This window comes from Zootoca vivipara, chromosome Z, assembly GCF_963506605.1.
Source record: "Zootoca vivipara chromosome Z, rZooViv1.1, whole genome shotgun sequence".
Taxonomy (NCBI): domain Eukaryota; kingdom Metazoa; phylum Chordata; class Lepidosauria; order Squamata; family Lacertidae; genus Zootoca; species Zootoca vivipara.
In genome coordinates, this window is record NC_083294.1 from 8,393,199 (window position 1) to 8,407,930 (window position 14,732).

At 46.0% G+C, this 14,732-nt stretch overlaps 1 protein-coding gene across 3 annotated transcripts in view; it reads right to left on the bottom strand.

The window, feature by feature from the left end:
* ARRDC1 (arrestin domain containing 1) overlaps positions 1-14,732 on the bottom strand; it is a 55,764-nt gene that overhangs the window by 21,554 nt on the left and 19,478 nt on the right. For all 3 annotated transcript variants that reach the window (XM_060270277.1, XM_060270276.1, XM_060270275.1), the window contains exon 2: positions 11,115-11,225. In XM_060270277.1, the coding sequence (XP_060126260.1) occupies positions 11,115-11,225 (111 nt within the window). The remainder of the gene's footprint in view (positions 1-11,114; positions 11,226-14,732) is intronic.

Genomic DNA, 14,732 nt, shown 5'->3' on the forward strand with positions numbered 1-14,732 from the left:
TACTGAGAAAGACTTCTGCCTGAGGTTCTGGAGAGCTGCTGCCAGTCAGGGCTGGATGAACCAACTACTGGTATGTGGCAGCTCCCCCATGATCCTAGGAGACTCTGGTAATAAATTCCAGTTCTCTTTTTAAAATTATTCCTGTTATTAGGTATGGTCATTAACGGTATTAGTAGCAGTATCGTAAGTACCAGCAGCCTCACAACAACCCAGAAAGGATCACAACAGCATCATCAAAGGAAATAAAAACAATATTTTTAGAGCCTGCACATCAAAAGCAACTAGAGCAGCTTCAAAAGCAACTAAAAACAGCTCACCATAAAAACACAAAATTACCAAGTGGGGTTTTTAAAAAATAAAATAAAATAAAAAGTAGGGAAGAAAACGGCAACCTTTTAAAGAAAATTAAATAATAACCAGCAGTGCAGTCCTAAAAAACTAAAGTTAAGGGGTGCGGAACAATCCCTTGGAGGGTGGCCACTTGTGCATTGGGGGGGGGTGAGGGCAGGGGAGGAAATGTATTGCTTCAAAAGAAGGCATATCTGCATGAAAATTACATATGCATCATGAGGAAGTTACATGGCAAGGGAATGGCAGACAGAGTGCTCTGGTGTCATCACAGGAATGTCCAAAGTCCGTTTCGGAGGCCTAATCCAGCCCGCCGTTCAGTTTAATCCGGCTCCTGCGGCAGTTTGTTTCCTGGGGTAAAATCGTTAAAAAACCACCTCAACAACTTTAATCCTAAAAAAAAAAGCTCAACAACTTTGGTTGGAAAGCCCAAGACAAAACCATTGCAATGTACAGAGCACGTCAGGAAAGTGACCTTCAAGGAGGTTTATGGGCCCACGTATCCGTGGTTCTGCTACACCCATAATGGATAACTTCAGTTGTTTCGCCAAGCCACATTCCAGGTGCGTATTGGCAACCTGATGGGAAAAAAGGCAGAGAAAAAACTGACAGGAGGGGCTCCAAAATAAATCTGATGAGATGAAGTGGCAGTGCACCCCCTTCAGGCCAGAATGGGAAGGACTCCAGGGTCTGGGTGGTGGGTGATGGTGTCATGTTAGCAAATGCTTTTTTAACTGTGTTCAAGGTTTGACTCAGTGTGTAATCCAATCCCGAGGTCATGGTTTACTTTAGGTGCTGCCTCCTTAACCACATTCTGTAACCAAGTTTTGTCCTGCAGTTGCTGGTTGCCTTGGGGGACCTTAATTCCAATCCTCAATTGCCAAAAGCTGTTGACTAGGTATCTCCTCTAATTCCATTTGATGATGATGATGATGATATTATTATTATTATTATTATTATTATTATTATTATTATTATTATTAATTATTTTATTTATACCCCACCCATCTGGCTGGGTTTTCCCAGCCACTCTGGGCAGCTTCCAACAAAACATTAAAATACAATAATCTATTAAACATTAAAAGCTTCCCTAAACAGTGAGGTTTCTGCAACCGGAGCTGCCTGTTCTGCGCATGCGCACAGCATGGTAGAGTGCTTCTGCGCATGTGCGGCGAAACCCGGAAATATACTTCTGGCTTTGCGACGTGCGTATCCCGAAGGATACATAACAAAATGGGCACATAAGTAGAGGTACCACTGTATATCTCAAATAAAACATAAAACCATATAATAAAAAACACATTTAAAATGTTAAAAAGAGCAATTAACACCTACACCAGTCTTTGCCATTCTGGACTGATCGCCTCTCTGGGACCTATCAACTGCATTCCCAGAAAACTAGTACAGTACTGGGCCTCCATTTCCCATCAGCTCCAGCTACTGTGGCTAATTGTTAGGGATCATGGGAGCTATAGCCCATCAACATTCAGAGTGCCAAAGATTCCTTTAGCTCTGCAAATGCGGCTGCGCTAGGGCTGTGTCTTAATTGTGGGTAAGAGGATCACATGATTGCACATACTTCCCGCTTGCTCACATATCCAATTCCTTCTGTTTGCCTAAGTGGCTAGTTATCCCTGGCTACTTGCTCCATCAAGTTAACAATGGTTAACACTGATCTGGGCTCCCACCCAGGTCCCTGCCCTGGACCCGATGTCAATTAGCAGAACTGCAGGCAAGATAGGACTAATGTAAGGTAAAGGACTCCTGGACGGTTAAGTCCAGTTAAAGGCGGCTATGGGGTGCGGTGCTCATCTTGCTTCAGGCCAAGGGAGCCGGTGTTTGTCCACAGACAGCCTTCTGAGTTATGTGGCCAGCATGACTAAACTGCCTCTGGTGCAATGGAACACCATGACGGAAACCAGAGCGTGCATGGAAACGCTGTTTACCTTCCCACCGGAGCCGTACCTATTTATCTACTTGCACTGGTGTGCTTTCAAACTGCTAGGTTGGCAGAAGCTGGGACAGAGCAACAGGAGCTCACCCAGTCGTGGGGATTTGAACCGCTGAGTTTCCAATCATCAAGGCCAAGAGGCTCAGTGGTTTAGACCACAGTGCCACCCGCTCCCTCTAATGTAACTACTAAGCCTGCTTAAGTTAAACCACCTACATTTTCATCTAAACTTACCTCCTCTTGTAAGCAACAACACTCCTAGTAGTTTGTGAGCACCACAGCATGTATTCCCTACAAAACCGGAGGACAGTGGTCACAGAGGCTGTTTTTCACTATAATACTAGCACTTGGAGGTTACCTAATGAAAACCTAAAGACCAGGTAAATTCAGGGAAGGCAAAATAAATTGCTTCATGAAACTCAGTGTCACAAGGTGTGATGGACACAGACTTAGGTGGCTTCCAAAGGGAGTTAGACAAATCCATAGACAAGATTTCTATCATAGCTTTTGGCAAACGATAGCCAGGTAGAACCCCCACGTTCAGAGGCAACATGCTGACAAATTATCAGCAGAAGGATGTCCTATAGCCTCTCAAGAGCCAGTGACCTTTAAAGAGTCAGAGCCCAGGAATCCAGATTCAGACTCGAGTACGCATCTGCTGCAGAACTTGCCAAAACACTTTGAGGGATGAAATCCTCAGCTGGTTTTTTCCGTTTTGCTCTGGGCATTTAAAGGCAGAAGAGGAAGCTTCTACTGAATGCAACAACCTTGAGTTTGTTCTCTCTCTCTCTCTCTCTCTCACACACACACACACAGAGAGAGAGAGAGAGAGAGAGAGAGAGAGAGAGAGAGAGAGAGAGAGCACTCTAAGCAAAATCCCAGGGCTACCTGCAACAGCAAAGGGGCTTGAGGATCGAAGCTGGAGCAACACTTCCGCTCAGGGTGTACAAGTAGCTTCCCCTCACCTTGCTTCAAAGTCCTCAGTCAAGCAGAAGTTGCCAAGCGAGTCTGGCTGCTCCCTTCGGCCCCATTTCCCATTTTTTTCAGTGCGTCATTTGAAATTCCTCTGCTCTACACACCCTTCCCCTCCCCTCCAGTGTACATTTACTAACAAAGCACCACTGTGCAGCAGTGGTTGCTGCTGTTTTTTGCCGACTAGTTTCGATGCCCTTGTGCCCTTTGCAACCTGTTTGCCAGCTAGTGAAAGGCGCCGCTCATTCAACCCTACAGAGTCTCTGGAACGTGGCCAGGTCCCCCATCCACCTTACACCATGGATCCGTGCCAAGTGGCTCATTAACAGGAATCTTTCAGGTTACAGGTAGGTAGCCGTGTTGGTCTGGATCGAAGTAAGATAAAAATTCCTTCAGTAGCACCTTAAAGACCAACTAAGTTTTTATTTTGGTATGAGCTTTCGTGTGCATGCACACTTCTTCAGATACAGTGAAATGGAAGTTTCCAGGCACTTATGTAGAGAAGGGGTGGGGAGGGGTGGGGATGGGGAGGGGGGATCACTCAGAAGGGTGGTGGAAATGGGTGATTGACTGACTGATAGCTGTTGATGACCGCAAACGACTGCAAATGGTTTTGCATGAAAAAGCAAGGGTTGAGATGGCTGAAGATCGCTTATCATGTATAATGAGATAAGAACCCGATATCTCTGTTCAAACCAGGTCCCTCCATGGTTTTGAGCTTGGTGATAAGTTGCAATTCAGCAACTTCTCTTTCCAGTCTATTTCTGAAATTCTTTTGTAGTAAGACAGCTACTTTGAGATCTTGTATAGAATGTCCTGGGAGATTGAAGTGTTCTCCTGCTGGTTTTTCTGTCTTCTGGTTCCTGATGTCAGATTTATGTCCATTTATCCTTTGGCGTAGGGTTTGGCCTGTTTGTCCAATATAGAGAGCTGAAGGGCACTGTTGGCATTTGATGGCATACACAATGTTAGAGGATGAGCAATTAAATAGTCCTGAGATGGTATGTTGGATGTTGTTGGGGCCAGTAATGGTGTTGTCTGGGTGTATGTGGCAGCAAAGTTGGCATCTGGGTTTATTGCAGGCTCTGGTACCAGTGTCCATGTTAAGTCTGGTGGTTGTATTATTGTGGGTGAGGAGTTGTTTAAGATTGGGTGGCTGTCTGTAGGCAATGAAAGGTCTTCCTCCCAGAGCTTGAGAAAGGGAGCGGTCATTGTCCAGGAGAGGCTGTAGATCTCTGATGATGCGTTGTACTGTTTTAGCTTGGGAGCTGTATGTGATGACTAGTGGTGTTCTGTTATTTTCTTTTTTGGGTCTGTCTTGCAGCAGGTTCTCTCTAGGTATCTGTCTGGCTCTGTTGATCTGTTGTTTAACTTCATCAGGTGGATATTTTAGTTCTAAAAAGGTTTGCTGTAGATCTCTTAGGTGAGATTCTCTGTCTGTAGAGTTGGAACAGATGCGGTTGTAACGTAAGGCCTGGCTGTATACGATGGATTGTTTGGTATGTTTGGGATGGTAGCTAGAAGCATGTAGATATGTTTGTCGGTCAGTTGGTTTTCTGTATAAGGTGGTGTCTATACGTCCATCCTGTATTTTTATAGTAGTGTCCAAAAAATGTATTTCTTGCATAGATTGGTTCATTGTTAGGTTGATGGTGGGGTGAAAGTCATTGAATGTCTGGTGGAAGGTTTCCAGGGTCTGTTGTCCATGTGTCCAGATAATAAAAATATCGTCAATGTATCGCAGGTACAGGAGAGGTTTGAGTGGGTAGGAGTTAAGGAAACGTTGTTCTAAATCTGCCATGAAGATGTATGCCAACATCTTCATGGCAGATTTAGAACAACGTTTCCTTAACTCCTACCCACTCAAACCTCTCCTGTACCTGCGATACATTGACGATATTTTTATTATCTGGACACATGGACAACAGACCCTGGAAACCTTCCACCAGACATTCAATGACTTTCACCCCACCATCAACCTAACAATGAACCAATCTATGCAAGAAATACATTTTTTGGACACTACTATAAAAATACAGGATGGACGTATAGACACCACCTTATACAGAAAACCAACTGACCGACAAACATATCTACATGCTTCTAGCTACCATCCCAAACATACCAAACAATCCATCGTATACAGCCAGGCCTTACGTTACAACCGCATCTGTTCCAACTCTACAGACAGAGAATCTCACCTAAGAGATCTACAGCAAACCTTTTTAGAACTAAAATATCCACCTGATGAAGTTAAACAACAGATCAACAGAGCCAGACAGATACCTAGAGAGAACCTGCTGCAAGACAGACCCAAAAAAGAAAATAACAGAACACCACTAGTCATCACATACAGCTCCCAAGCTAAAACAGTACAACGCATCATCAGAGATCTACAGCCTCTCCTGGACAATGACCGCTCCCTTTCTCAAGCTCTGGGAGGAAGACCTTTCATTGCCTACAGACAGCCACCCAATCTTAAACAACTCCTCACCCACAATAATACAACCACCAGACTTAACATGGACACTGGTACCAGAGCCTGCAATAAACCCAGATGCCAACTTTGCTGCCACATACACCCAGACAACACCATTACTGGCCCCAACAACATCCAACATACCATCTCAGGACTATTTAATTGCTCATCCTCTAACATTGTGTATGCCATCAAATGCCAACAGTGCCCTTCAGCTCTCTATATTGGACAAACAGGCCAAACCCTACGCCAAAGGATAAATGGACATAAATCTGACATCAGGAACCAGAAGACAGAAAAACCAGTAGGAGAACACTTCAATCTCCCAGGACATTCTATACAAGATCTCAAAGTAGCTGTCTTACTACAAAAGAATTTCAGAAATAGACTGGAAAGAGAAGTTGCTGAATTGCAACTTATCACCAAGCTCAAAACCATGGAGGGACCTGGTTTGAACAGAGATATCGGGTTCTTATCTCATTATACATGATAAGCGATCTTCAGCCATCTCAACCCTTGCTTTTTCATGCAAAACCATTTGCAGTCGTTTGCGGTCATCAACAGCTATCAGTCAGTCAATCACCCATTTCCACCACCCTTCTGAGTGATCCCCCCTCCCCATCCCCACCCCTCCCCACCCCTTCTCTACATAAGTGCCTGGAAACTTCCATTTCACTGTATCTGAAGAAGTGTGCATGCACACGAAAGCTCATACCAAAATAAAAACTTAGTTGGTCTTTAAGGTGCTACTGAAGGAATCTTTCAGGTGGGCTGGGGCTCTATTCAAGAGGAGGAAGCCCCCAAAGAAAGATGCTGTTCCCACCAGGGAGAAAGCCATTGTGCCCAGAAAAGGTTTTTTTAAATTTTTACTAGCTAAATGCCGTTCCTTCTGAGGGACAGGATGTATGCAAGAAGGAGAGCTTGCATTATTGCTGGGTGCATACGGTACTGGTTCTCTTTAATATGATACAGTGGTACCTCTACTTACGAATAACACTTACGAATAACTCTACTTACGAATGTTTCTACTTACGAACGGAGCTTGGTCCGCCATCTTGGATGCGGTTTAGATAGGATTTTTTCTACTTACGAATTTTTAGATAGGGTTGCTTTGCCTTACGAATTTTTTCTCCCAATGCATTCCTATGGGATTCGACTTACAAATTTTTTCGACTTACAAATGTGTGTTCGGAACGCATTAAATTCGTAAGTAGAGGTACCACTGTACTGCCTTACATTGTACATGGGGCTGCCCTTGAAGGTAGCAGGGGAACTGCAGTTAGTACAGCAGGGGCCACCAAGGGCGTACCCACCGCGGGGCAGGGAGGGGCCGCTGCCCTACTCTAGAGGCAGGGCCGGTCGGGCAGCTGCGGGCAAGAGTGGCGCTGCCGGCGGGGCTGGTGGGCAGAGGCGGAGGACAGCCCAGCGGAGTGCGAGTTCGGCGCCCGCAGCAGTCTCTTGCGCCCGAGCCGTGCGGAGTCCACACAGCCGCGCTGTGTGGGAGGGGGCAAGGGCTGACGCTCCCGACGTTCGGGAGACCTTTGCGCATGCGCAAAGCGGGGCGCATGCGCACAGCGCGGCTGTGCTCAAAGGTCTCCCGAACGTCGGGAGTCGTTCAGCGCCTGCCAGACCGCTGCAGCAACGGAGCCTCGGATAGCTTCGCGGAGGCCGGGGCTTTGCTCCAGACCTCCGCGGAGGCCCCGATCCAAGCCTGGTTCCCTTCTTTCCCCCCCCCGCCCACCCCCAGACTTCCCTCTTCTCCTCTAGGCGGCCGCTGGTTTTCTCCCCTTCGCCGCCGTCGCTTCAGGTTCACGTCCGCCTCCCCCCCCCCAATTTGAAAATCCTTCTTCCCATCAATCCTCTCCCCTGATTCCACAAGTTAAACATGGGGATTACCAGTATTTCTTAGGAAATAATATCATCTGTTGAACATCATGTGTGATCATTCCTTTCTACAAAAAAAGTTTGAGAATCCTTTTTAAGATTATGCTGTAAGTAGCCTATGTTAGGCAATCCTCTACATGTCTACTCAGAAGTAAGTCTGCCAAATTCAGTGGGCTGTAAATTGCTGTAGATAAATTGCTGTAGAATTGGAATATTACCATAGATAGTAATGTGTTCTGTTTCTTTTTTATGCTACCAATCTGTTTTCTCCTTCATAATTTATATTTCCAGCTGTAATCTTAGTAAAATTTAATTTGGAAACTGGGGGTTGATTATATATATTTAACAACTCAGGGCTCATCCTATGGGCCAGACTACACTGTCATACTACATGCTTTGGTGGGAGTTGGGGTGAGGAAGTGGAAAACAGGCTGAAAACTTGCTCTATAGTGATTGAGTTAGCTAGTAGTAGCTCCCTATTCAAAATTAACCTACAGTTCTTTAAGTTTTTCTTGCTCAAGTGGTAGGGTGAATTGAGTGGTGGCATATATATGTTATATATATGCATGTGCGTGTGCACACATTCCCTTAGGCTTTTTAAAGACTTTTTATGTATAATCCACTTTTAATGTGTACCTTCAAAAAGTGATAGTGACCCAGAACCAACAATTTATTTCCATCTCATTCAAACATAAGTTGGAACTTAACTTTTGAGCAAGCACGTAAAGAGAGTATATTCTGGATACTGAAAAGGTTTTTTTAAATGTATTTAAATGTTTTCTACTCATCTTAAACATTTGAGATTTGAATTACAGTAAAAAAGGCAAAAATAAAATAATAGGACAACTTAAGAAATACTCAAGACCATCGAAGGAAAATATCAACCAAAGGGATAACACATTCATAGTTGATGTAGAATCATAGTTGGAAGAGACCACAAGGGCCATCCAGTCCAACCCCCTGCCAAGCAGGAAACACCATCAAAGCATTCTTGACATATGGCTGTCAAGCCTCTGCTTAAAAACATCCAAAGAAGGAGACTCCACCACACTCCTTGGCAGCAAATTCCACTGCCGAACAGCTCTTACTGTCAGGAAGTTCTTCCTAATGTTTAGGTGGAATCCTCTTTCTTGTAGTTTTAATCCATTGCTCTGTGTCCGCTTCTCTGGAGCAACAGAAAACAACCTTTCACCCTCCTCTATATGATATCCTTTTATATATTTGAACATGGCTATCATATCACCCCTTAACCTTCTCTTCTCCAGGCTAAACATACCCAGCTCCCTAAGCCGTTCCTCATAAGGCATTGTTTCCAAGCCTTTGACCATTTTGGTTGCCCTCTTCTGGACACGTTCCAGCTTGTCAGTATCCTTCTTGAACTGTGGTGCCCAAAACTGGACACAGTACTCCAGGTGAGGTCTGACCGGAGCAGAATACAGTGGTACTATTACTTCCCTTGATCTAGACGCTATGCTCCTATTGATGCAGCCCAGAATTGCATTGGCTTTATTAGCTGCTGCATCACACTGTTGACTCATGTCAAGTTTGTGGTCTACCAGGACTCCTAGATCCTTTTCACATGTACTACTCTCAAGCCAGGTGTCCCCCATCCTGTATTTGCGCCTTTCATTTTTTTTTGCCCAAGTGTAGTACTTTACTTTTCTCCTTTTTAAAATTCATCTTGTTTGCTTTGGCCCAGTTGTCTAATCTGTTAAGGTCATTTTGAAGTGTGATCCTGTCCTCTGGGGTATAATACGCAAGTGTGGTGTCAGTTCCCAAAGGTCAACAACTCTGGGGACCCCTTCCTAAAATATGTGATCAGTTTGCTGTAGTTTTTACTGTTTATTTTGATTTCACCTGGGCTCTGTAGCCCCGCCCACATTCCCACTTTGTGGCCCCTCCCCTCCCGTGCCTTGGCCCCGCCCCTTGCCCCCCTAGTTTTGATCCTGGGTACGCCCCTGGGGGCCACCAACCCTCCAAGGCCCACTTGAGCACATTTGGGGGTTTGGGGAAGTTCTGTAGGCGGCACCAGCCCAGCCACCCTTCTCTCTGCTCCTCTGAACTAGCAAGAGACAAATGATAATTCTTATTACCCACCCTTCACCCTAAGGTCTCAGCACAGGTGACAGCATTAAAGCACAGTATTATAAGGAATTTTATATTTAAAGTGCACAAACATTTTGCCTTTTCCAAGAGTTCTTGTTAAAAGCTGTATATCCAGTGGAATTAATCTGAGCCTTGCAAAGCATACAGAGCCGAAAGAGGAAGTGGGAAAGGGTGTCACTCTCCGAATTTCCTTTTCAAGTGTGGTGGTGGGGAAGTAATCCCTCTCAAAACCAGTGCTTTAAAAAAAAAGAAGAAAAGGTGCCAGCCTTCACCATGAAGCTGTTACAGCAAGTGCTACACTTTTGACATTTGGAAGAAAAAGGTGCTGGTACTATGAAGTTAAAAAGCAACTCACTACCAAGGGGATAGTAGGTGGGGAGTGGGTGCAAGTGAAACACCTCAAGGGCTATCACTCATGACCAAGAGGACAACGGGGAGTGGGGGACTCAAGAGATTCATGGGCACCACCAGAGGAAGACCCTCTTCAATACAGAACCTTGCCAATGCTCAAGAGTTCCTCCGGCTTCCAATCTGTTTCCAGTCCCAAGGTTCTGGTGCTTATCTCTAAAGGAAGTGTGGGGAACCTCTGACCTTCCAAGAGTTTGCTGAACTACAACTCACATCAGCTCCAGCAAGCATGGTCAGTGGCCAGGGATGACAGGAGCTGTAGTTCAGCAACATCTGGAGGGCCATATGCTCCTTGGACCTGTTGTAAAATCCCACATGGTTTGGGACCCGCCTACTCCCATTACCAACCCACCTGCAAACCAAGGTCACCTGTCAATTCTGTATTCAGGACGCCCTGCAAGATGCAAGGCAGGTGGCAGCTAGAAGGGGAAAGGCAAGGAGAGCATTTCCCACTTGTTAAACTCTTCCTCCCTGCCAAGCAGACACCTGGTTTTAAAGCTTCTTCTAATAAAAGGCAAAAGGGCCAATGGTTTGACTCAATATAAGGGGAGAAGCATAATACCGGGGGGGGGGGATCAGACTGTAGTTACTGATGGACCGATTGCATATCTACCCCTGCCTTTTCTTCAAGGAGCTCAAAACTGGCCTACCTGGTTCTCCCGCTCCTCATTTAATCCTCACAACAACCCTGTGAGGTAGGTTAGTTAGGCTGAGAGGTAGTGACTGGCCCAAGATCACCCAGCGAGCTTCATGGCCAAGTAGGGATTTGGACCCGGGTATTCCAGGTCCTACTCTGACACTCCAAAGGCAGAGTTAGAGACATATGCATAGCTGTGCCTTGACTTTTACCAGCTACCAGGAAAAGAGTCAGAGACCTTTTCAGGCGACAGTACAAGTCCTCGCTGTCACACAACTGTTTCAGAAACCAGACCCATCTACAACCAGAGTTTCCTCCCCCAATCATACCTTTATCCGCCATTGAAAGGGTTGTACTGAAGTACTGCTCCTCCACTGTCCACGCAGTGTCGTTTATTTTGCTGGAGACCCCACAGGAACCCACACAGCTCACCTTGATAGCTGGAAGGGAGAAGAGAAGAGAAGAGAGGAGGAGGAGGAGGAGGAGGAGGAGGAGGAGGAGGAGGAGAAAATATTAGCTTTCTTGGCAAGCCAAAATAAAGAGTATCAATATTTATCAGCATATCAACTTAGGAAGCTGCCCAGTGCTGAGTAAGGCAATCAATTCACCAAAGCTGAGGAACCTTGTGGCTCCCTAACTATGCTCTGAAGTCCAGATGTTGCTGGCACCGAGCCATGACAGGGTTTTCTCGGTGTTTTAAAGCTGTGGTACAAATATATCCAAGGTTCCTCTAATACAGAGCTCTCCAACTTTTCATACCAAGTGGGCCACAATAACTGCCTTGTGGAGCAAGACAGGAGTGAGGTCAAAATTTGATGCCCCTGCAGCCCTTCTGCTGCCTTTCCAAAGATGAGTAAGTGAGGCAGCAGGCTTTGGGAAGGAGGCATGAGGCTCTGGCACAGTCCTAGAGCCCTCATGCTTCCTTCCCAAAACCCAGCATCTCAATAACCTGGCTTTGGGAAGGCAGTGTGAGGGCAGTGGGCCATCAAATATTGCCAAGAATCACCCCACGGGCTTCATGCTGAGCCACCCTACCCTAATGCCATGTCTGTATGCCATGTTAACAGTGGAACAGAATGAAAAAGTTTCATATTGCCCAAAATGTTCTTCTTGTGTCCTGCCCCACATGATCAACATACAGACTTGGCAGTAGAGGAGATTCTCTCTCTCTCTCTCTCTTTCCTTCTCTCTCTCTCTCTCTCCCTCTCTACCCCTCCCTCCCTTTCCCTTTCTCACACACAAACAAACACACACACACTGTATTTGCAACCCAAATATTAAATGTGGTATTTTTCTTCTATAAAGCAATCACCCAATTTATGATTTAGGTACGTCTCCTAGCAACGCTTTTCTCTCTTATGCTATTCTTGGCGGGGGTAGGCTGGGGGTGGGGGGTGGAACCAAGCAGGGTTTTTTTTTAGCACATATCCAATAGCAGTGCCCTTCACAGTGTCCTGGCACATTGTTGACCCAATAGAGGGTTCTGTCAGTACCACAGTATCATTTTGGCTACGTGCCCCTGCACCCTCCAAAATCTGCTGCAGATGAGTGGTAGGGCAGAACAGCATGACTGGGGACAGAGGGAATAGGCAAAGAATGGCTTCCCACTGCAGTGCTGCTGACAGAATCCTCCGCTGGACCAGAGAGCCATCTGTCAAGAACGTCACCCACTGCAGAGAACGCTTAGTATAGAGTTTCAGTTAAGCAAGGTAAGCCACCAATTGCCCTCCAAACTAAGTCTGCAAACCAACTCCAAAGTCCCAATGAATTAAATCAGCTTTTAAGTTAGATACCCACTGCTTTCAGTGAATGCCATGTCAACTAAAATGCATAGGAAGCTGCCTAGTGCAGAGTGAGACCCTTGGCCCATCAGCTCAGCAGTGTATACACTGACTGGCAACAGCTCTCTCTGCGGCTTCAGAAAGAGGGCATTCCTAGCACTTCCTGGAGATGTCGGGGATTAAAACCGAGACCTACTGCATGCCAAGTTCACTGAGCTGCAGCTCTTCACCCACATAGCCAGGAAATGTATGCCAAGCTACACCCTCATTGCAAGGAAGCGAAAGCAGGAAGAAAACAACACAGAAATCAGTTATGAGGAAATCATGCTTTTTAAAAAATAAATAAATAAATCACATCCATAATTATTGTTGGCATCTGTCTGTCTTGAGAGACAATAGAGTCTGCCTTTGGGGATGAAACCAAACCTCTGCATTAGCAGCACTGAAGTGACCTCCCTGGAGTGCAAGCCTGGCCAGTGTGTACGGAGGTCTGGGGCTGCCAAGATGACAAGACACCCCCCCTCAGCCTCACTGATGTGGTCCAAAGGAAAGCAGAGCAATACATTTGGCACCAGCTTGGCTGCAGAGTTGCCAGAAGGAGGTATACAAGGCGCCACCCAACCGCCCAATCTTCTCCTGCAAGGCAGCTGAAGTTTAGAACCAGAGTTTTTCTTCTCCTACGGTAGATGGGCTACCTTCCCAGGTTGGTGAGCCCCATCTGCCCCGCACTACCCCCTACAGCACATGCAGAAACTGCCTCCTTGACCGTTGGACCCACTCTTGGTCTTGTTGTCAACTGAATCTGCCAGAGCCTGTCTTCATGTGCATGGGAAGACCCTAACTCACCAAGGATTTTAGACCCATCGGCTGGCCTCACCTGGTTTAGCCGGCCAGTCAAAGCCATTTCCTAGGGGTGTGGCTGTTGCTACAAGCTGACAGCTTCTAGGAGCCACAGGTGAGAGCTGAGTGTAGAGTGGGGTCCAAAGGTGGGCAAACTGCCATAGAAGAAGCACATTGTTCCCCACCAGAGATACTACCCCCCCAACAGTGTTAGAAACTGGAATAGGACTGGAAGGAACCATGGGGCTCATGGGACTTTGATTGCTGGAGCCAAAACAAAATGTATTTTCTTCTTCTTTTGCCCTGCTACCAGACCAGGCAGCCGCGCATACACCTGCCCCCAAATCCCCACCCCACAAAAGAATTGCTGCTGGGTGAATCAGGTGGTCTGCTGATTTTGCTAGGTCTTTTGCTATGGCACCACTGTGCAAAATACACGATTCCCCAGGCAGCAGGGGAAAGGGGGATTTGTTTATTTAGCTCGCTGCTGGGTAAATCAGGGGGCCTGCAGGGTGGCAGCAATTTATTTATTTATTTATTTATTTATTTATTTATTTATGCTGCCAGGCAAATCAGACATTTGGTGGAGGTAACGTGACAGCAAAAGGCACAAGGTCCTTTGCTGCCGCTGTGCCCGACAGATCAGCTGATTGCAGCTGGGCAAGTGGAGGTGCCAGGCACCAAGGGTGGCGCCAGGACATTTTGATCCATTCGCAAAAGGAGATTAAAAAAAAATAGAAATGGAATTGATTACCAGAGTCCCCTAGGACCACAGAGGGCTGCCATATACCATAGTTGGTTCATCCAGCCCTGGCTGGCAGCAACTGTCCACAATCTCAGGCAGAAGCCTTTCTCAGTACCTGATCTTTCTTAGTTAGAGATGCAGGATAATTTCGAACACTGCCTAACAACCCATACACCTCATCATTTGTTTGTTAAATTGTTAATTAAAATTTTATACTGCCCTTCATTCGAAGATTACAGGATAGTTTAAATATAAAAAAATACATAGCATAGTTACAAACAAAAACAAGAACACCTCCCACATACAGTTTAAAAGGCCATAAAACAAAATAAAAAAATTCCTTCCAGTAGCACCTTAGAGACCAACTAAGTTTGTCCTTGGTATGAGCTTTCGTGTGCATGCACACCTCCTCAGACACACTGAAACAGACGTCACCAGACCCTTATATATAGTGAGAGGGTGGGTAAAAGGCGAAAGATTTATACGATCTGAAGAGAAACCAGGGAGGGAGGGAAGATGGTAAGGAAATGGTTGGAAAGAAAGATGGGAGGGGGTGGGAGGGGGGAAGGGGGAAGGGTTTT